Below are 20,729 nucleotides of genomic sequence, written 5' to 3'. Positions count from 1 at the left end.
GGAGGTGCTTGGTACTAGGTCTTGGAGCTGGCAGCCTCCTGGAGCAGCACAGAGAGAGGAGGAGGAGGTGTATGTGTGTGGTGTGTGTGTGTGTGTGTGTGTATGTGGTGTGGCTGGGGATGCTTTGTGGGATGCTTTGGAGCAGTCTGGTTTGCCAAGTGACTGCAGAGACCCAACTATGATTTTTCAGATTCTAAGGATTCTGAACTGCCTTGAAACAGTACCAGCAATTACCTTCCTTTTTTTTTTTCCCTCTGAGAACAGGGACAGAGCCTGTTATTGCCTAGACAAGGTATGGGCTGGGACAGGCTGGGAGGCAGTTTTCCAGCACTCTAGAGGCAACATCTAGAGCTTTAAAAATTTATTTTTATTGTATGAATGTGTATCTCTGTTAGGTGTATGTACCATGTATGTGTGAGGGCCAGTAGAGGACATCAGATTCCCTGGAACTGGAGTTACAAGCTGTTGTGAGTCACCCAATGTCGGTGCTGGGAACCAAATAGCTGAGCCCTCTCTCTAGTCCCAACATCCAGCTCTTTCAGTTCATAATCTTAAAGCTGAAGAGGGACATGGGTGGCTGTATACTGAGGGAGGGTCTGGGACTGGCCTGCACCCAAGATCATCTTCCTAAGAACAGAAGCATCTGGAAGGTCAAAATGGTGCTATGACCAGGGGTAGACGATTCTGTCCAAATGCCAGACTCTGGAGCTGTCAAGGATACCAATTGTCCTGTCCCTGTTTCAGCTTCTGGAGTGCTGGACTACAGGTCTGCTCCATTGCAGATGCCGATGCTGGTCTGAAGAAGGTTCATTCCCGCCCCTGGCCTGGAAAAGTGTCCAATTGCAGCCCATCAAGATGAGCAGAATTGAGCACACCAGTTCTGGGGTTATTCATGAAATGACTGTGAAATGAGTTTGTCAGAGAAGGTATCTGTAGGACAGCATCAGTTCTAAGACTGCCCAGGATGGGACAAGAGTAAGTTTCCACACCCGTAAAGACAGTCTCCAGTAGCCTACTCTGGGTTGCATTTCTAAAGGACTTTATTGTCCTGCTTCTACACCATAATAAAAAGGGACCTGCAAGCTCCAGGCCTGTACCATTTGTTACCACTGTGAAACATGACTCACTTGAACATATTTCCCACCCCGCCCCCAGACTTCACAAGATAAATATGTTACAATTTTTTGAAAACAGAATAAATTAATAACTTAAGTGATTAGGCACCAACAATGACTTGAAAAATTAAATGTCAATCTTAAATGGTAACAAGACACGATGTAAGACTAGGCTGCTTCTATTTCATTTTTCTTCCCAACAAATAGTAACAATCCTGAATGAAATGATTCTAAATTTCAAGACACAAATAACCAACAGATTACACAAGAACACACACCACCAGATACCACAACAGCACAAATTATTAGCAGGCGCCCTTGGCAAGTCTGGTTGTTCCTGCCTTGCTAAGACCCCAAATAAGGGAAGTCCCAGTAAAATGGCCCTCTAAGGTCAGCCTGCTTCCCCACTTTACAGCCAAAGGCCCAGATGGAGAGGAAGAGCTACTTCCTCTCATAGTCTGCAAAGCTCTGTTGCAGGGAGGGGAGGGAGCCATGGCTGGGACTATAGCCACTGGCAAATAAAGGGCCCAAAGGCAGACAGGACCTGAACCCTCGTTCCATTAACTTCAGAAGGGTTGTGCTTCTGTTCTGAGAATGTGGCTTCTTTTCACAGAGTCAATATAGCAATCAGTGAAATCGATAGAGAGGGAGGCAGCTAATGAGCTAATACTTTGTGTGCTCTACCCCAGTAACCCAGACCTTCAAAGGATCACCCAGGTTCTTACAGCCGCAGAATATCAGCTGTGATCATCCCATTTTACAGAACGGCAAGTCTCAAGGAGATGCCACCCCCTTTCTTCACTGTCCTACTAAACTTTAATCTTTGCAGAGTGGAGTGGGAAGAGGCCCTCCAGGATAGGTACTTGTGGGAGCTGTGCTAAGAGATGATAGGTGTTCTTGGCTCTCAGTCCTTGACAGCTCAGCCACTAGGGGAGGTGAACTTTGACTCATGAGTAAGCCAATTTTTTTTTTTCTAAATGGAATTGGCTTTTCTTATTTGGGGGTTGGAGGGTGGGTGGGTAAATTAGACATGGCTAGCAATCTGGAAATTGTGAGCCAGAGCTCAGCTTTCCACAGGTTGGACCAGAGCAGGACAGAGGCCTTGAGACTAACTAGAATACTTGAGTCTTGGTAAGTGGCAGCCAGCTCCATTCACATGGCACACTCAACTCAGAAAATGCACTCTGTGTCTATGGGGTGGCTGCTGAGGCCAACGACACATGGACCTGCTATGAGCTCCAGCAGCACCAATCAAGAGCTTAGCCACATGGGAGGCCCACTAAGGCCTTAAAGGACATCGTGAGGATGGGCAGAGCCAGCCAAGTATCTTGTAACCTTGCTCAATGCAACCATCTCCAGCCCCGTTTCACTCAAGGTGACTGCACACTTCTGAGGCTGGCTTCACACCTTCAAAGACCACCCGTTCCCAAAGCTGAGGCTTCCCCCATCCCTCCTGTCTCCTCCACAACCCACCCCCTGTCTCCTCCACAACCCACCCCTGCCTACTCTTTCTGCACAAAACTCACTCTGATCTCTCCTTGAGGCTTCCCCTCCCCATGGCTCAGTCTCCTTGTTGCTCAGGGCTTGGCAACCATCACTACTGTGAGAAGAGGGACCACCTCCGAGGAACTCTTCGACAGGGCACTCGAGAGGAGAGAGGTAAAGTGTGCCTTTAGTTGCTGAACAGTCCTAGTTTTTAGAGGACAACCTGTTTCTCTAGGGCAAAATGAAATCCTGGTTTGCCCTGTTTTTCCTCTGAAATGCTTGAAAATTTGGTCAACAACTTTTAAGACAAACACATTGAAATCTCCCTGCCCTATCTTAAAAGCCTTAGCAACAACAGCTTCCCATCCCATCTGCCCTGGTGACATCTGAAGCCATTGGAGGAGAGGGTTAGTTCCTACCACCCCTGCAGCTGAGGACAGCAGAGAAGAGAAAAGACCTGGCCTGGCACTAGGACTAGGTCAGAGGTGCTTCTGTCTGGCACAAGCCATCGGCCAGACCCTTATGCACTCTCTAGATTTCCTTGGTCAAAGTATGACTCCTCATTCTGCTCCCTGCTGTACTCCTGCTTGTGGCTTTGGGCTCCCCGCCAGGCCCTTTGGACACATGTCCTCACTTGCTACATGTCTTGCCTGCCTCCTGGTCCCTAAGTCATCTCTGCACCCTCCTACCTACTAGAAACTTTCTTTCCATGGCAGTGTCTCCGCACTGCCCTGTGCCTAGCACACTCCTGTCCCAGGATCCTCCTGCCCTTCTCCCCCCACATAACCTGCTGCTGTCTTCCTCACTCTGTCTCATCTCTTCATCAGGGCCAGGGAAGAGGACTGTCTGTCCCAGAGTGGCAGAGTCCTCTAGCTCCAAGCTTTGTCACCTCAAAGACTTCTGCTCTTTGCTGTCCTGGTTGCTTATCATTATCAGTTTTCCTTCCTGCTCTCTTTCATACTTTGTCTCTCCCAGTCTATAGCAGAGGTACACTATGGCCTGATATTGGGTACCACCCAACAAGTTATCAGCTACACTCCCATGTCTGGGGCCTAATTTCTTCCTCAAGGCAACTTCCGACTTCCAGTATCAACTATTTCTTCTTGTGGCACCTTGCCTTTTCCTTGCCAAAATAGCAGGGATATGAAAGCCCATGTGTACTTTGGTCTGCTGGTTCTTGGCTCACTGGGTTATCATCCTCTGCTGGGGATGGAGAAGCAGCCCTGAGGTAGAGGGTAGAGAGCGGTGAGCAGACATGAGGCATGAGCCTAGCTCAGAGCTTCAGCCCTCCCTCCAAGAGTCCAAGCAGCAGACAAATGGGTCCAAAGCAGGAAGCATTTTTGGCAACAGCTCCTAACTAAGGTGGTGGAGGCACAGCTACTTTTGACAGAAGTCATAGGTGGAACCCAAGTGGCAGAGGAAGTGTCTCTACCAGGCCCTTGCCTCTGATGGGAAAGGGTCAGGTCCCTGACGTTGAGTGCTTTGAAGGCTGAAAGTGGTACAGGGGAGAGGAGGTGTAGGAAGAAATGGAGAAGAAGGTGACAGAAGAGGCAGTCTGGGCAGCTGCCTCATGGCTCTTGAACTCGGTGGCCCCCTTCACAGCTTGGCACCCTTGGAAGGTTCTGAGGACTGCCGTACATCTGTCCACTCCTGCATGGTGTTCTGCAGGGCCTGTGTCTTCTCTTTATCCACTTGGACATAGTCTACCTTCTCATCCGATGTGACAGATGATGTGGATGGCTGAGGGAACAAAAGAAATGACTGAGTTACATATATATGGCTATCACTTTGCCTGTGTTGACTGTGGGTTTCAAAGTGAAGTAATCTTCTGTTGGAAGCCTGTTGACATCTCACTTCCAGCTTTTTTTTTTTTCTTTTTCTTTTTTCTTTTCTTTGGAGCTGGGGACTGAACCCAGGGCCTTGTGCTTGCTAGGCAAGTGTTCTACCACTGAGCTAAATCCCCAACCCTCACTTCCAGCTTTTAGGACAACCTGCCAATTTTGGGCCCTGCTACTGGCTCAGGCTTTTAATGATGCCTCCACCCATTTTCCTTTGGCCACACTTCCAGGGAAAGGGATGTGTTGAATGACAATAAACAGAGGCCTTACAGAGCCCTCCCAATATGCTGAGGGAAAATGTGTTGAGGTAGACTTCACCCTTGCTGTCTGGGCTGAAAGTGGTTCTTGGTGAGGCTTTCCCAGGCCCTGAAATTCCTCCCAAGGGATGCTGTGGATGGAGATCAGGACCTGGGTCTCATTCAGACAGTTTCTCTCTGTCTCTGTCTCTCAGAGGAAAGGCAGAGAGGATCTCCATGTCTTATACTGTTGACTGACCCCTTGTAATCATGAATAATGCTGTGAGTATATCCCATGGCAAGGACATGAGTGGACTGATGCTCGGCAACGGTCGTATAAAATATCTCTGGAAAGGGGCTGGTGGGATGAATCCCCTTGTCCCCAACCTCCAGGTACCTTGCGGTGAGGGCTTGGGGAGCCCGGCTGGAAGTCCAGGGCTAGGTAATCCACACTGCCAGTACTCTTCCTGGGAGCTGGGCTGTTAGTGCCACTGGGAACAGGGGACGCAGATACTGGGTTTTGCTATGACAAAGAATAAAACTGGGTGAGTTTAACAACCGAAACCACCACCTGGAAAACTACCTGTGGTAGCCAGAGCTCCTCTACTGTGTCCTGCACTAAGCCAATGCACTCGACTTTTTTCTCATCTAAGTCTTCATAGCAGTCCTGAGAGATGGATCTCTGTTCAAATTACTAGAGGCTAAAAAACTAGGTTCAGAAAGTACAGTGAGTTATCAATGCTTGCATAGCTGGTTCATGATAGGAGCCAGGGATGTTCTCTGACTACCAACCTGTGCTAATCCCATGTACGTGCCCCCCAACCCCTCGGGAGACTTGGGGCAAGTCTTAGGTAGTGTCTCTCCTAAAGACCCAGCCTCCGTTTACAGGTCCCCAATAAGCAACATTCTTCCTCACTTCGGGTGTAAAGCTTCCTACCACACCTGGCCACAACACAAGCAGCTCGTGCCTTCTGCCCTCTCCAGATACCTGAACAGTCACCTTGTTCTGGGTAACAGGCCTCATTTCTTCAACCATTTTCCATGTGAGAGGTTCTAGGGCTCTGTTTTCAGCTTTAAGAGAGCAATTTATATTTGAAACGTGCCCATGGTCTGACTAAGAAGTGACTGTCCCATTGTAATGATTGATCTGTTCCCTGAGTCTGCACTTCGGCAGTTGTACCCTTTTCAGTGACCCCAGGGAGGAACTGTATTACGTGTGCTCCGTGTGTGCCCCTGCTCCTGCGTCACACTGCATGGCGTTATACCTGTGTCTCTCCAACACTGCCTCCCCACGGGCACCCATCATGATGTCCCCTGAATTAGAGTAGTGAGACAGGCCACCTGGGGTCTTTTAGACACAGATGTCCTTGGGAACAAAGCTGTGTATTTCTAATGGCTAATAACTCCTGTTGTTTGACATTCTGTGTCTAGGAAGGGTCTGCAGCAGGAGGTTGACTTCTTTGGGCTGAGCTGGGAAGAAGAGATGGGAGGAAGTTGGGTGAATGGTGGAGGACTCACCATAGGGACATAGTTCTCCTCACTGTCTCCTGAGTCTGTGCTGGTGATGCTCTGTGTGGAGATAGGACGGCAGTACTGGGAGGAACTGGAGTTAAAGGTGTGGCTGTTAGGCAGAAAACAAGACAGTGAATCGTGAGAAGCTATGGTTCACACCCCAGACTCTGGCCTCACACCTGAGCTTCAGACTTCCATTATACGATGGATTTAGTACAGGGACATTTTAATCATTTCCCCTTCACAGAGGAGGAAAACAATCCCAAGAGATCAAGAGACAGATGAACAAAGCGTGGAAGATAATTGGCATGTGATAACGGCAACAGATGTGGGAAGGCCTACCCTAAATGTGGAGAGTACCAGCCAGATGGGCTGCCGCTAGATGGAGCAGCCAGGACAGGCGTGCATCCTGTTTTCTGGCTGCCATGCTCACCACACTATAATGTTTCTGCCTTGCCACAGGTCTCAAGTGAGCCAAGTGACCACAGACTGAAATCATGAAGCCAAACACATCTATCCTTGTCTTCAAGTGTTTATGCCATATGTGTTTTGTAGCAAAGACCAGGAACTGAACAAAGCTCCTATAGCATAATCTTCAAGTCCTGGTGTCCTGGACTCCTAGGCCAGCTATCATGCCACCTGATTCTGACCCCAAGCTTTTCTGTCTACAGACACTCACTTGATCCTGGACCAAGACTTGGTGACAGGTGACTTGAAGGGGAGCTCATCGATGACAGTGTTGTTTCTCAGGTCAAGGGGTGTTGGCTTTGCTAAAGCAGGAACAGAATTCAGGAGTCAGTGACTATGCCACACAGACACAGACTATATGTAACACACCAGCACATTTACAAAGGCCATCAGCTTTATATGGGGGATCTGAGGCTCAGGAAGGACATGCAGGTGGCTCAGGAAGGACATGCAGGTGACTTGGTTTCAGGACTCCCACAGATATCAAACTGCAGATACTTATGTCCATGTCTCCATCATCACATTCTACAGTATGTGTCCTTTCTACCGTCTCTGTAGTAATCAAGACTTTCGGAATCCAAATGGGACTCGTGGGTCTAACAGTAGAGATTCTCCCCAGGTTTGTGACTTCTCATGAAAACAGATTGTATTCACAGTAGACATGGTCACTGTGACAACTGCTGTTGATTTTGGACAGTGGTATACAAATAACAGTGAAAGAAAGCAAATGGGTACAGGACCCTGTAAGGCTTAAGATCACACAGTCAGAGTCCTGTTGGCCACACCTATGGCTTCCATCTCTGTCCAAATTCCCTACTCCTCCCTTTCAATACCTAATGCCAAGGCCAGCAGAAGTCCAGTTTGGACTCCAGCACTTTTTCCTGATCTTCACACAGGCCCTGGATCTACTACTGCAGACCTGCAGTGGACTATGTGAAGCATTCTGCATGATTTCCCTATAATCAAATCTGAAGTCTGAATTTACATTATCTGCACAGCCACACACCCCAAAGTCCAGTATCCACCCATTCTCTAAGCAAATGCTGTCCAGAGACGAGGTGGGGGAAAGAGTGGACTTACCTTTTCGGTCAGGTTTGAGGTTTCGGTTGACTGGGGGTGGCTGGATCTCACTTCCTCGGCTGGGGCCTCTGTGAATAGGAAGGGCTGTGGATGGGTACCCAAGTGGATCAAAGTGATGAGGCCCTGGGCTCATGGGTATGTAGGCACTCTGGGAATTGTCCCCGGCTCGTTCCATGGCCAGCAGGGTAGAAGAACCTGGGTTCATGGGCACGTAGTTGTCATCAGAGCTGGCACTGTTTGATCGACCCACGGCAGTCTTTCCTGGCTAAAAAAAAGTAAAAGATCTACCTGTAACTAGTGAAAAGAAGTAAGGTGAGACTGTGTACAAGCTGTCCCAGTTGGTTAGCTACACTTTAAAGATACAAGGAAGACCCTGGGAAGACCAAATAGGGATGCGTAGTGGGAATCAAGGAGAAATGAGCAGTCACCTTTTCACGATCTTTTGGGAGCCTTATCTTTGTGGTAAGACTTAAGTACAAAACTCTGTGGATACTCAAACCCATGTCCTGTGCCTAGAGATATTCAGGTTCCAGGTGCCTGGCTAAGGGAGAAGGCACTTCAGGGTAGGAATAGCTCAGGATTGACCACTGATAAGTCAATCTAGACCCTGACCAGGACTCTGGAAGGTGAGGTTTAATAGCTACATTTCCCTATCCAGCATTCAGTGGGCTTGGGCTCATTCTAGGTACCTAAGTCACACAGTAGCAAGTTGTAGGTAAAGCTGTCACAGACTTATATAGTAGTGTAGCAGTCCTAACTACAGCCATGTCCCAACTTTCATCTTATTGCATAGCAGAGCACATCTACCCACATGGCTTCTTCACTTGTCTTTCAAGTAGGCTTGAACCTAAGCCCTGATCAGCTTGTTTGGAACTTGGACAACTGTGGTCAACCCATTCCAGAGACAGCCTGAGAGCCTCATGTAAGCTGTCATCTGTCACCACTTCTGCTACGTTCCTACTCCACCTAGAGAGCAGGACTGTTGCCGTAAAGAACCCTCTACTTTGGAGTGTGTCTGCTGCATTGTATTCTAGTCTGCCACAGGACCAGATGAGAGGGTACTATTTTCACTTGTCAAAAAACCCTCCCTAGGACGTTGGACTGGGACAGGTAGGCAGTTCCTGAGGGAAATGCCATAATCCTTTGGGTGACACACTTTTAGTTATATGGGGCGTAGCTTCTTCCCTACCCTGACTGACCAAAGGGGCCCTGATCAAGCCTCACGCTTGAATTAACATTCTCACTCACAGATTCAGCAGACCAGCTGGCACTCTCTCCGCTGCCTCGTGTTGGGTATTCATAGGTCTCACAGGAGGAAGCTGTGATGAAGGAAGGAAGAGGGTTTATTCTCATGCTGATGTCATGTTGACGTTCTGTCGATGACCAGTGTGGCAATTCTCCTAATATTCATGTCTGTTCCAGTGTGGGTACCTGCAGAGGACCTCCTCACTTTAGCCCTGGGTTCTTCTATCTCCCACTCAGTTCACTCTCACCTCTCGGAATACTTAGGTGATGGTATTCATACTAATTACGTATGTTGGTTTTCTTTTTCCAGCAACTGAGCTTTGAAGGGCAGGGATTTGTTGTGTATGTATGTGTTACACAGTTTCAAAGCACAGGGTGACTGCTTGGGTAGCCTGACTGACTGCAGAGTTCTAAACTGGGTGCCGGGGGCCCCATAGGCCTGAGGCTCATCTTTGCTGCTATCACAGCAGGGGGGTGAGAAAGCTTTGCAAGCTCTAAAGAGCTCACTGAACAGAGAGGGCATGCAGAGTTGGAATTCATCTGCGATAAGTGAGGATAGAACTTCGTGGCTTCAAGTCCAAGTTCAGACTTCAACTAGAGAGTTTTCTATGACAGGAAAATATCATGAAGATCCCACTTTGTATTATTTTCTTTAACTTTGCTGATCTTCTAAATTTGTTTTTACATTTTTTGTTTTAGTTTTAAATAAATAAAATAATATGATTTGAGTCTCCAAACCCAAACATCAACATCTCCAAGGTAGAGTCTGTTATACTTCTGCCATAGTGGGTGTCATGTTGACAGCTAGGCGGAGGGTCAACTGCTATGGAAATTGTACAGGAGATGCTTCAACTTGTATCACTGAACTGAGTAGCCCTTGAGTTTACCTTGGCCTAGGGGTGACCAAGGGCCAGCAATTCACTAAGAATGCCTGGACCACCTCCCTGGCCCTCTGGTCACAGCTATAGATCACACTGACCTCGGTGGAGCCGGCTGTTGTCCATTGCAGGGAGGGTATTGCGCCTGGGGATAGTAGCAGCTACAGATCTGCTATTCTCGCCGATCGGAGGTTTTTGCTGAGGGCTGCCCCATCGAGGTGTTTCTGCTTGACTTGGCTTGGGTGGCCGGGGTGGGGGAGCTATGGCTGAGTCTCCAGAAGTGGCCACTGTCATGGCATTGTGATTCTTGTCCAGTGTAAATGTTCTAGGGATCTGGTAGGCTGAGAGAGGGGTGGTTGGAACATCCATATTGTCCACAAGGAGGTCTCCAAACTCCCGACACAGGGTGTTGCTGGGCATCTTGAAGGTATACACATCCTCGTTATCAGTCTCAGACCCTGTGAGGCTGCTCTTGGTGTGGCCATGTGACGCCAGGCTCCTCGGGAGATCATAAGTACTGTCTTTGAATTCTGTATTGTGTCGGCTTGGCTTGGGAAGGCTATAGAAACCATGGACTTGATTGCTGACTCCATTGATACAGTGTCCATTGCTCTGGGCAAGTTTTTGCACGGCTGTATCACTCTTCTGCCGGGTGCCCTGAGAGAAGCTGGCACTCCTAAAAGAGATAAGAGGACAGTGAGAAGAAGACAGAGGATGTTCAAAGCATGCGGCTCGTTGGTATAGGAACACTACCGAGGAGTCAGGCAAGCCCCAGGTCTACCTAGTTCCTACCACGTATTAACTGTGTAATCTTGGGACTTCTACTTTAGGCCTCTCCAAAATAGTAATTAAAATCATCATACTCTGAAGATTCTTTAGGAAGTCAACTCTAGTGTATCTAGCAGGTGTATGTTCTAGCAGTGTTAACCTTTGTGAACCCCTGAACTTCTGTGGCTGTCCCTAGCAGGGAACAAGGTCACTCCTGGGCCCCAGAGGTACAAGTAACCGGTCATACTGCTCACTGTTTGAATTACCACCAAATACACATGAGTACAAAAGCTCTGAGACAGTGGCAAGTTGTGGGAGAAAATAGGAAGCTATTTTCTCTAAGTTTTAGTTTTTTCTCTTTTAAGTCAGCTCATGGACATTGGTGCTTGCATTTTAAAGAACTAATTTAAACTTCACCTATAGGCTTTATCTTTTACCAGGAATCATGGTTTGTTGAGAAAAATCTGGTTCTTTCCTGAAGTTTAAAAATATGTAGGTAAAATGACTTCCATTTGGGAACTACACTAGGATAGGAAATGGTATTGCTTTTATTCATTTTAAATAATGGTAGTGGGAGGTAAGGCAGGCTTTAAAGGAATTAACAGGTAAGAGGACAGTTTACATTCAGTCCTAGCATTGCTACTGACATATCTGTGAACATCAGCATGACGTTCTCCCAGGTGTGAGATCTAGGAAGTGTCAATTACATTCAATGGTCTACCTGGATCAGAGGCTCTCTAAGCCTCTCATTTACAAGAGTGGTTGTTAAACTGGGTTTTGCATAAGTACAGTGTTCAATTGGAGAATGAGGTTTGAGTAACAGGGAGCCAGGTCTGCTTTCTATCTCTGATGATCCTTCAGAAGGATTTCATCTGAGGGAAAAAAGAATCAACCCCTTCAGAGGGTTTATAGACAAGAGGTATAAGTAAAAACCTAGTAAGCTTTTGGAGCTCTTATCAGAATAAGGTGCAGGCTCACACTCACACCTCTGTGTTTTCCTGGGTGGAGTTTGAACTGAGGATCACTGGTGGATCATCATCTGCTTTCCCTTAGCGCCTTCGTTGGAACTTGCTACTTACAGATGTGGCCACCAGGTGGTAGTACAGAACAGTGCCTAGAAGTTTAGACAGAGGGATGAACGAGGTGTGCTGGCTGGTTCCCCTTTACATGGGCCATTGATGGCCCCAATATTCAGTCTCCAAATATTTACCAGTTCTTCACCTAGGTTTTTGTTTTCTCTTCCTTCCCAGTCACTTCCATACACATAACCAAGGCAACAGCTATGGCCCAAGAGAAATGAACATCAGAGCTGAGGCAGGAGAATCAATGGCAGGTATAGAGTGTTCATATTTGTCTTTGGTATGTTTTATTTTATTATTGTTTTTGAATCTCCAACCTTCTGTCAGATGTCCTTATATGACTTTTTTTTTTTCATTCCACAAACACTTGATGATGTCCTCCTCCCCGTCACAATGGATACAGAGGTGTTACCTGCTGTGTGCTTAGAAATCACAGGAGGTGCCATTCCTGAAAAACACTATAGTCAAGTATGAGTCTGTCAGTGGCCACATTAACCTTGCCTGGTGGGGTGGTGTTAGAAAGCCTTTTTCACAGACATCCCATCTGAGTGAATCTAGAAAAAAACCAAAGTCCAGAAAAAAGCAAGACAAAATAAAGGCATTTCAGTCTGGGGCTGAAGAAGTTTAAAAGAACTCAGCAACTTTAAATATCTACATGCTGCTCAGGCTGGAGGAGGCATGCTGGAAGGTAAGACAGACAGAAAGGCAGATACTGCGTAATCTCACTCATATGGAATCCAAATCACTTATCTCAAAGAAACAGAGTGTAATGGTGGTTACCAGCAGCTGATATTATAATAAAATCACACAGTGGTATTTGTTAACTTAAAAGGTTAGGTTGTTGGGGCTTAGCGATGTAAAGGAAGTTGGCAGTCTAGGAAGACTCCAGGGCAGGGCAGAGCCTCACTGGTGTGCTGCAGTAAAGTGAGCATGTTCCAGAATGGACTGCGGCCCTTTCTTCTTCAATCCATTCTGCTTGACTCTGGACTTGGGAAACCAGAAGTGGTAAGTCAGTTACCCATACTGGTTTCTCATGACTTATTCAAGTCTTACCCAAATCTACTCCAACTCAGTTCCTTCTCATTTTTCTTCTGGATCAATGAGAATGTTAACGACTGATATGACACTTTCCCAGACTTTTAGAAAGTTTATTATTTTTAGCCACATAATTTTATATTTCTTCTTTATAAAGAAATATATAATTTCCACATAATTTTATGACTCATATTGTAGTACGATTTTGCTTTTTTCTCTCTACTAGACTCTAAGTATATTAATGATGGAAGGACCACTTTGATTTTTTTATTGGATATTTTATGTATTTACATTTCAAATGTTATCCCCTTCTCCGGTTGCCCCCTCTCTAATGTTCCCTCCCTCTGCTTCTAGGAGGATGCTCCCCTTCCAACCCATCCACCTCAACACCCTAGCACCCTAGCATTCCCTTAAACAGGGAAAAAGAACCTTCACATGACCAAAGGCTTCTCCTCCTATTGAGGCCAGACAATGCTATTCTCTGCTACATATGTGGCTGAAGCCACGGGCCCTTCCATGTGTATGTACTCTTTGGTGGTTTAGTCCCTGGGGACTCTGGGGATCTGGCTCATTGATAGTGTTGTTCTTTCTATGACCTCTTTTTTTGTTGTCTAATTGCTCTGGCTAGGACTTCAAGTACAATATTGAATAGGTAGGGAGAGAGTGGGCAACCTTGTCTAGTCCCTGATTTTAGTGGGATTGTTTCAAGTTTCTCTCCATTTAGTTTGATGCTGACTACTGGTTTGCTTTTACTATGTTTAGATATGGGCCTGGAATTCCTGATCTTTCCAAGACTTTTATCATGAAGGGGTGTTTAATTTTGTCAAATGCTTTCTCAGCATCTAATGAGATGATCATGTGGCTTTTTCTTTCAGTTTATTTATATAGTGGATTACCCTGATGGATTTCCATATATTGAACCATCCCTGCATCCCTGGGATGAAGCCTACTTGATCATGGTAAATGATTGTTTTGATATGTTCTTGGATTTGGCTTTTGAAAATTTTATTATTTCTGTATTGATATTCATAAAGGAAATTGGTCTAAAGTTTCTTTCTTTGTAGAGTCTTTGTGTGGTTTGGATATAAGTGTAATTGTGGCTTCAAAGAATGAATTGGGTAGTGTTTCTTCTGTTTCTGTTTTGTGGAATAGTTTGGAGAGTATTGGTCTTCTTTGCAGGTCTGATAGATTTCTGTACTAAACCCATCTGGTCCTGGGCTTATTTTGGTTGGGAGACTTTTAATGACTGCTTCTATTTCCTTAGGGGTTATGGGACTGTTTAGATGGGTTATCTGCTCCTGATTTAGATTTGGCACCTGCTATCTGTCTAGGAAATTGTTCATTCCATCCAGATTTTCCAGTTTTGTTTAGTACAGGCTTTTGCAGTAGGATATAATTTTTGAATTTCCTCAGTTTCTCTGTTATCTCTCCCTTTTCATTTTAGATTTTGTTAATTTGTATAGTGTTTCTGTGCTCTCTGGTTAGTCTGGCTAAGGGTTTATCTATCTTGTTGATTTTCTCAAAGAACCAGCTCCTGCTTTTGTTGATTCTTTCTATAGTTCTTTTTGTATCTACTTGGTTAATTTCAGCTCTGAGTTTGATTATTCCCTGCCGAAGACTCCTCTTGAGTGTATTTGCTTTTTTTTTTTATTAACTTGAGTAATTCTTATTTACATTTCGAATGTTATTCCCTTTCCCGGTTTCCGGGCAAACATCCCCCTAATCCCTCCCCCCTCCCCTTCTTTATGGGTGTTCCCCTCCTCACCCTCCCCCCATTGCCGCCCTCCCCCCAACAACCACGTTCACTGGGGGTTGAGTCTTAGCAGGACCAAGGACTTCCCCTTCCACTGGTGATCTTACTAGGATATTCAATGCTACCTATGAGGTCAGAGTCCAGGGTCAGTCCATGTATAGTCTTTAGGTAGTGGCTTAGTCCCTGGAAGCTCTAGTTGCTTGGCATTGTTGTTCATAAAGGGTCTCAAGCCCCTTCAAGCTCTTCCAGTTCTTTCTCTGATTCCTTCAACGGGCGACCTATTCTCAGTTCAGTGGTTTGCTGCTGGCATTCGCCTCTGTATTTTGCTGTATTCTGGCTGTGTCTCTCAGGAGAGATCTACATCCGGTTCCTGTCGGCCTGCACGTCTTTGCTTCATCCATCTTGTCTAATTGGGTGGCTGTATATGTATGGGCCACATGTGGGGCAGGCTCTGAATGGGTGTTCCTTCTGTCTCTGTTTTAATCTTTGCCTCCCTATTCCCTGCCAAGAGTTTCATTTGTTCTATACATCTAGGGTAATTCAAGCATTTGGGCTAATAGCCACTTATCAATGAGTGCATACCATGTGTGTTTTTCTGTGATTGGGTTACCTCACTCAGGATGATATTTTCCAGTTCAAACCATTTGTCTATGAATTTCATAAAGGCATTGTTTTTGATAGCTGAGTAATATTCCACTGTGTAAATGTACCACATTTTCTATATCCATTCCTCTGTTGAAGGGCCTCTGGGTTCTTTCCAGCTTCTGGCTATTATAAATAAGGCTGCTATGAACATAGTGGAGCACGTGTCTTTTTTATATGTTGGGGCATCTTGTGGGTATATGCCCAAGAGAGGTATAGCTGGATCCTCAGGTAGTTCAATGTCCAAATTTCTGAGGAACCTCCAGACTGATTTCCAGAATGGTTGTACCAGTCTACAATCCCACCAACAATGGAGGAGTGTTCCTCTTTCTGAACATCCTCGCCAGCATTTGTTGTCACCTGAGTTTTTGATCTTAGCCATTCTCACTGGTGTGAGGTGAAATCTCAGGGTTGTTTTGATTTGCATTTCCTTTATGACTAAAGATGTTGAACATTTCTTTAGGTGTTTCTCAGCCATTCGGCATTCCTCAGCTGTGAATTCTTTGTTTAGATCTGAACCCCATTTTTTAATAAGGTTATTTGTCTCCCTGTGGTCTAACTTCTTGAGTTCTTTGTATATTTTGGATATAAGGCCTCTATCTGTTGTAGGATTGGTAAAGATCTTTTCCCAATCTGTTGGTTGCCGTTTTGTCCTAACCACAGTGTCCTTTGCCTTACAGAAGCTTTGCAGTTTTATGAGATCCCATTTGTTGATTCTTGATCTTAGAGCATAAGCCATTGGTGTTTTGTTCAGCAAATTTTTTCCAGTGCCCATGTGTTCCAGATGCTTCCCTAGTTTTTCTTCTATTAGTTTGAGTGTATCTGGTTTGATGTGGTGGTCCTTGATCCACTTGGACTTAAGCTTTGTACAGGGTGATAAACATGGATCGATTTGCATTCTTCTACATGTTGACCTCCAGTTGGAACAGCACCATTTGCTGAAAATGCTATCTTTTTTTTCCATTGAATGGTTTTGGCTCCTTTGTCAAAAATCAGGTGCCCATAGGTGTGTGGGTTCATTTCTGGGTCTTCAATTCTGTTCCATTGGTCTATCTGTCTGTCTCTGTACCAATACCATGCAGTTTTTATCACTATTGCTCTGTAATATTGCTTGAGTTCAGGGATAGTGATTCCCCCTGAAGTCCTTTTATTGTTGAGAATAGTTTTAGCTATCCTGGGTTTTTTGTTATTCCAGATGAATTTGCAAATTGTTCTGTCTAACTCTTTGAAGAATTGGATTGGTATTTTGATGGGGATTGCATTGAATCTGTAGATCGCTTTTGGTAAAATGGCCATTTTTACTATATTAATCCTGCCAATCCATGAGCATGGGAGATCTTTCCATCTTCTGAGGTCTTCTTCAATTTCTTTCTTAAGAGTCTTGAAGTTCTTATTGTACAGATCTTTTACTTGCTTGGTTAAAGTCACACCGAGGTATTTTATATTGTTTGGGTCTATTATGAAGGGTGTCGTTTCCCTAATTTCTTTCTCGGCTTCTTTCTCTTTTGTGTAGAGGAAGGCTACTGATTTATTTGAGTTAATTTTATACCCAGACACTTTGCTGAAGTTGTCTATCAGCTTTAGTAGTTCTCTGGTGGAACTTTTGGGATCACTTAAATATACTATCATATCATCTGCAAAAAGTGATATTTTGACTTCTTCTTTTCCGATCTGTATCCCCTTGACCTCCTTTTGTTGTCTGATTGCTCTGGCTAGAACTTCAAGAACTATATTAAATAAGTAGGGAGAGAGTGGGCAACCTTGTCTAGTCCCTGATTTTAGTGGGATTGCTTCAAGTTTCTCTCCATTTAGTTTAATGTTAGCAACTGGTTTGCTGTATATGGCTTTTACTATGTTTAGGTATGGGCCTTGAATTCCTATTCTTTCCAGGACTTTTATCATGAAGGGGTGTTGAATTTTGTCAAATGCTTTCTCAGCATCTAATGAAATGATCATGTGGTTCTGTTCTTTCAGTTTGTTTATATAATGGATCACGTTGATGGTTTTCCGTGTATTAAACCATCCCTGCATTCCTGGGATGAAGCCTACTTGATCATGGTGGATGATTGTTTTGATGGATTCGGTTTGCCAGAATTTTATTGAGTATTTTTGCGTCGATATTCATAAGGGAAACTGGTCTGAAGTTCTCTTTCTTTGTTGTGTCTTTGTGTGGTTTAGGTATAAGAGTAATTGTGGCTTCATAGAAGGAATTCGGTAGTGCTCCATCTGTTTCAATTTTGTGGAATAGTTTGGATAGTATTGGTATGAGGTCTTCTATGAAGGTCTCATAGAATTCTGCACTAATCCTGTCTGGACCTGGGCTCTTTTTGGTTGGGAGACCTTTAATGACTGCTTCTATTTCATTAGGAGTTATGGGGTTGTTTAACTGGTTTATCTGTTCCTGATTTAACTTTGGTACCTGATATCTGTCTAGGAAATTGTCCATTTCCTGCAGATGTTCAAGTTTTGTTGAATATAGGCTTTTATAGTAAGATCTGATGATTTTTTGAATTTCCTCTGAATCTGTAGTTATGTCTCCCTTTTCATTTCTGATTTTGTTAATTTGGAAACACTCTCTGTGTCCTCTCGTTAGTCTGGCTAAGGGTTTATCTATCTTGTTGATTTTCTCAAAGAATCAACTTTTGGTTCTGTTGATTCTTTCTATGGTCCTTTTTGTTTCTACTTGGCTGATTACAGCTCTTAGTTTGATTATTTCCTGTCTTCTACTCCTCCTGGGTGTATTTGCTTCTTTTTGTTCTAGAGCTTTTAGGTGTGCTGTCAAGCTGCTGACATATGCTCTCTCATGTTTCTTTCTGCAGGCACTGAGAGCTATGAGTTTTCCTCTTGGCACAGCTTTCATTGTGTCCCATAAGTTTGGGTATGTTGTACCTTCATTTTTATTAAATTTTAAGAAGTCTTTAATTTCTTTCTTTATTTCTTCCTTGACCAGGTTATCGTTGAGTAGAGCATTGTTCAACTTCCATGTATATGTGGGCATTCTTCCCTTATTGTTATTGAAGACCAGCTTTAGGCCGTGGTGGTCTGATAGGACGCATGGGATTATTTCTATCTTTCTGTACCTGTTGAGGCCCATTTTTTGACCAATTATATGGTCAATTTTGGAGAAAGTACCATGAGGAACTGAGAAGAATGTATATCCTTTTGCTTTAGGATAGAATGTTCTATAAATATCTGTTAAGTCCATTTGGTTCATGACTTCTCTTAGTCTGTCTACATCTCTGTTTAATTTCTGTTTCCATGATCTGTCCATTGATGAGAGTGGGGTGTTGAAATCTCCCACTATTATTGTGTGAGGTGCAATGTGTGTTTTGAGCTTTAGTAAGGTTTCTTTTACGTATGTAGGTGCCTTTGTATTTGGGGCATAGATATTTAGGATTGAGAGTTCATCTTGGTGGATTTTTCCTTTGATGAATATGAAGTGTCCTTCCTTATCTTTTTTGATGACTTTTAGTTGAAAATTGATTTTATTTGATATTAGAATGGCTACTCCAGCTTGCTTCTTCTGACCATTTGCTTGGAAAGTTGATTTCCAGCCTTTCACTCTGAGGTAGTGTCTGTCTTTGTCTCTGAGGTGTGTTTCCTGTAGGCAGCAGAATGCAGGGTCCTCATTGCGTATCCAGTTTGTTAATCTATGTCTTTTTATTGGGGAGTTGAGACCATTGATGTTGAGAGATATTAAAAGTGATTATTGCGGGGCTGGGGATTTAGCTCAGTGGTAGAGCGCTTACCTAGGAAGCGCAAGGCCCTGGGTTCGGTCCCCAGCTCCGAAAAAAAGAACCAAAAAAAAAAGTGATTATTGCTTCCTGTTATATTCATATTTGGATGTGAGGTTATGTTTGTGTGCTTTTCTTCTCTTTGTTTTGTTGCCAAGACGATTAGTTTCTTGCTTCTTCTAAGGTATAGCTTGCCTCCTTATGTTGGGCTTTACCATTTATTATCCTTTGTAGTGCTGGATTTGTAGAAAGATATTGTGTAAATTTGGTTTTGTCATGGAATATCTTGGTTTCTCCATCTATGTTAATTGAGAGTTTTGCAGGATACAGTAACCTGGGCTGGCATTTGTGTTCTCTTAGGGTCTGTATGACATCAGTCCAGGATCTTCTGGCTTTCACAGTCTGTGGCGAGAAGTCTGGTGTGATTCTGATAGGTCTGCCTTTATATGTTACTTGACTTTTTTCCCTTACTGCTTTTAATATTCTTTCTTTATTTTGTGCATTTGGTGTTTTGACTATTATGTGTCGGGAGGTGTTTCTTTTCTGGTCCAATCTATTTGGAGTTCTGTAGGCTTCTTGTATGCCTATGGGTATTTCCTTTTTTAGGTTAGGGAAGTTTTCTTCTATGATTTTGTTGAAGATATTTACTGGTCCTTTGATCTGGGAGTCTTCACTCTCTTCTATACCTATTATCCTTAGGTTTGATCTTCTCATTGAGTCCTGGATTTCCTGTATGTTTTGGACCAGTAGCTTTTTCTGCTTTACATTATCTTTGACTGTAGAGTCGATGATTTCTATGGAATCTTCTGCTCCTGAGATTCTCTCTTCTATCTCTTGTATTCTGTTGGTGATGCTTGTATCTGTGGATCCTTGTCTCTTCCTTTGGTTTTCTATATCCAGGGTTGTTTCCATGTGTTCTTACTTGATTGCTTCTATTTCCATTTTTAATTCCTTCAATTGTTTGATTGTGTTTTCCTGGAATTCTTTCAGGGATTTTTGTGATTCCTCTCTATAGGCTTCTACTTGTTTATTTATGTTTTCCTGGAATTCTTTCAGGGATTTTTGTGATTCCTCTCTGTAGGCTTCTACTTGTTTATTTATGTTTTCCTGTGTTTCTCTAAGGGAGTTCTTCATGTCTTTCTTGAAGTCCTCCAGCATCATGATCAAATATGATTTTGAAACTAGATCTTGCTTTTCTGGTGTGTTTGGATATTCAGTGTTTGCTTTGGTGGGAGAATTGGGCTCCGATGATGCCATGTAGTCTTGGTTTCTGTTGCTTGGGTTCCTGCGTTTGCCTCTCGCCATCAGATTATCTCTAGTGTTACTTTGTTCTTCTATTTCTGACAGTGGCTAGACTGTCCTATAAGACTGTGTGTCAGAGTGCTGTAGACCTGTTTTCCTGTTTTCTTTCAGCCAGTTATGGGGACAGAGTGTTCTGCTTTCGGGCGTGTAGTTTTTCCTATCTATAGGTCTTCAGCTGTTCCTGTGGGCCTGTGTCTTGAGTTCACCAGGCAGGTCGCTTGCAGCAGAAAAGTTGGTCTTACCTGCGGTCCCGAGGCTCAAGTTTGCTCGTGGGGTGTTGCTTATGAGCTCTCCTCGGGGGCAGTAACCAGGAAGATCTGCGCCGCCCTTTCCGGGAGCTTCCGTGCACCAGGGTTCCAGATGGTATTTGGTGTTTTCCTCTGGAGTCAGAGATGTGGGCCGAGTGTAGACTCTTCTGGTTTCCCAGGCGTGTCTGCCTCTCTGAAGGTTTAGCTCTCCCTCCCACAGGATTTGGGTGCAGAGAACTGTTTATCCGGTCGGTCCCTTCAGGTTCTTGTGGTGTCTCAGACGCAGCGGATTTCCTGCTCCTGTGCCCTTA

At 44.4% G+C, this 20,729-nt stretch overlaps 1 protein-coding gene across 1 annotated transcript in view; it reads right to left on the bottom strand.

Moving 5' to 3' along the window:
* Positions 1–346: 346 nt before the first annotated feature.
* Positions 347–20,729, bottom strand: part of Gab2 (GRB2-associated binding protein 2) — a 195,875-nt gene continuing 175,492 nt past the window's right edge. The window contains exons 4-10 of the mRNA NM_053417.2: positions 9,959–10,533; positions 8,983–9,053; positions 7,735–7,999; positions 6,866–6,956; positions 6,193–6,295; positions 5,072–5,197; positions 347–4,340 (exon numbers count right to left, since the gene is read on the bottom strand). Of these exons, the coding sequence (NP_445869.2) occupies positions 4,197–4,340; positions 5,072–5,197; positions 6,193–6,295; positions 6,866–6,956; positions 7,735–7,999; positions 8,983–9,053; positions 9,959–10,533 (1,375 nt within the window). The 3' untranslated portion in view covers positions 347–4,196. The remainder of the gene's footprint in view (positions 4,341–5,071; positions 5,198–6,192; positions 6,296–6,865; positions 6,957–7,734; positions 8,000–8,982; positions 9,054–9,958; positions 10,534–20,729) is intronic.

This window comes from Rattus norvegicus, chromosome 1, assembly GCF_036323735.1.
Source record: "Rattus norvegicus strain BN/NHsdMcwi chromosome 1, GRCr8, whole genome shotgun sequence".
Lineage (NCBI taxonomy): Eukaryota > Metazoa > Chordata > Mammalia > Rodentia > Muridae > Rattus > Rattus norvegicus.
This window is presented reverse-complemented; position numbering and strand designations above follow the sequence as displayed.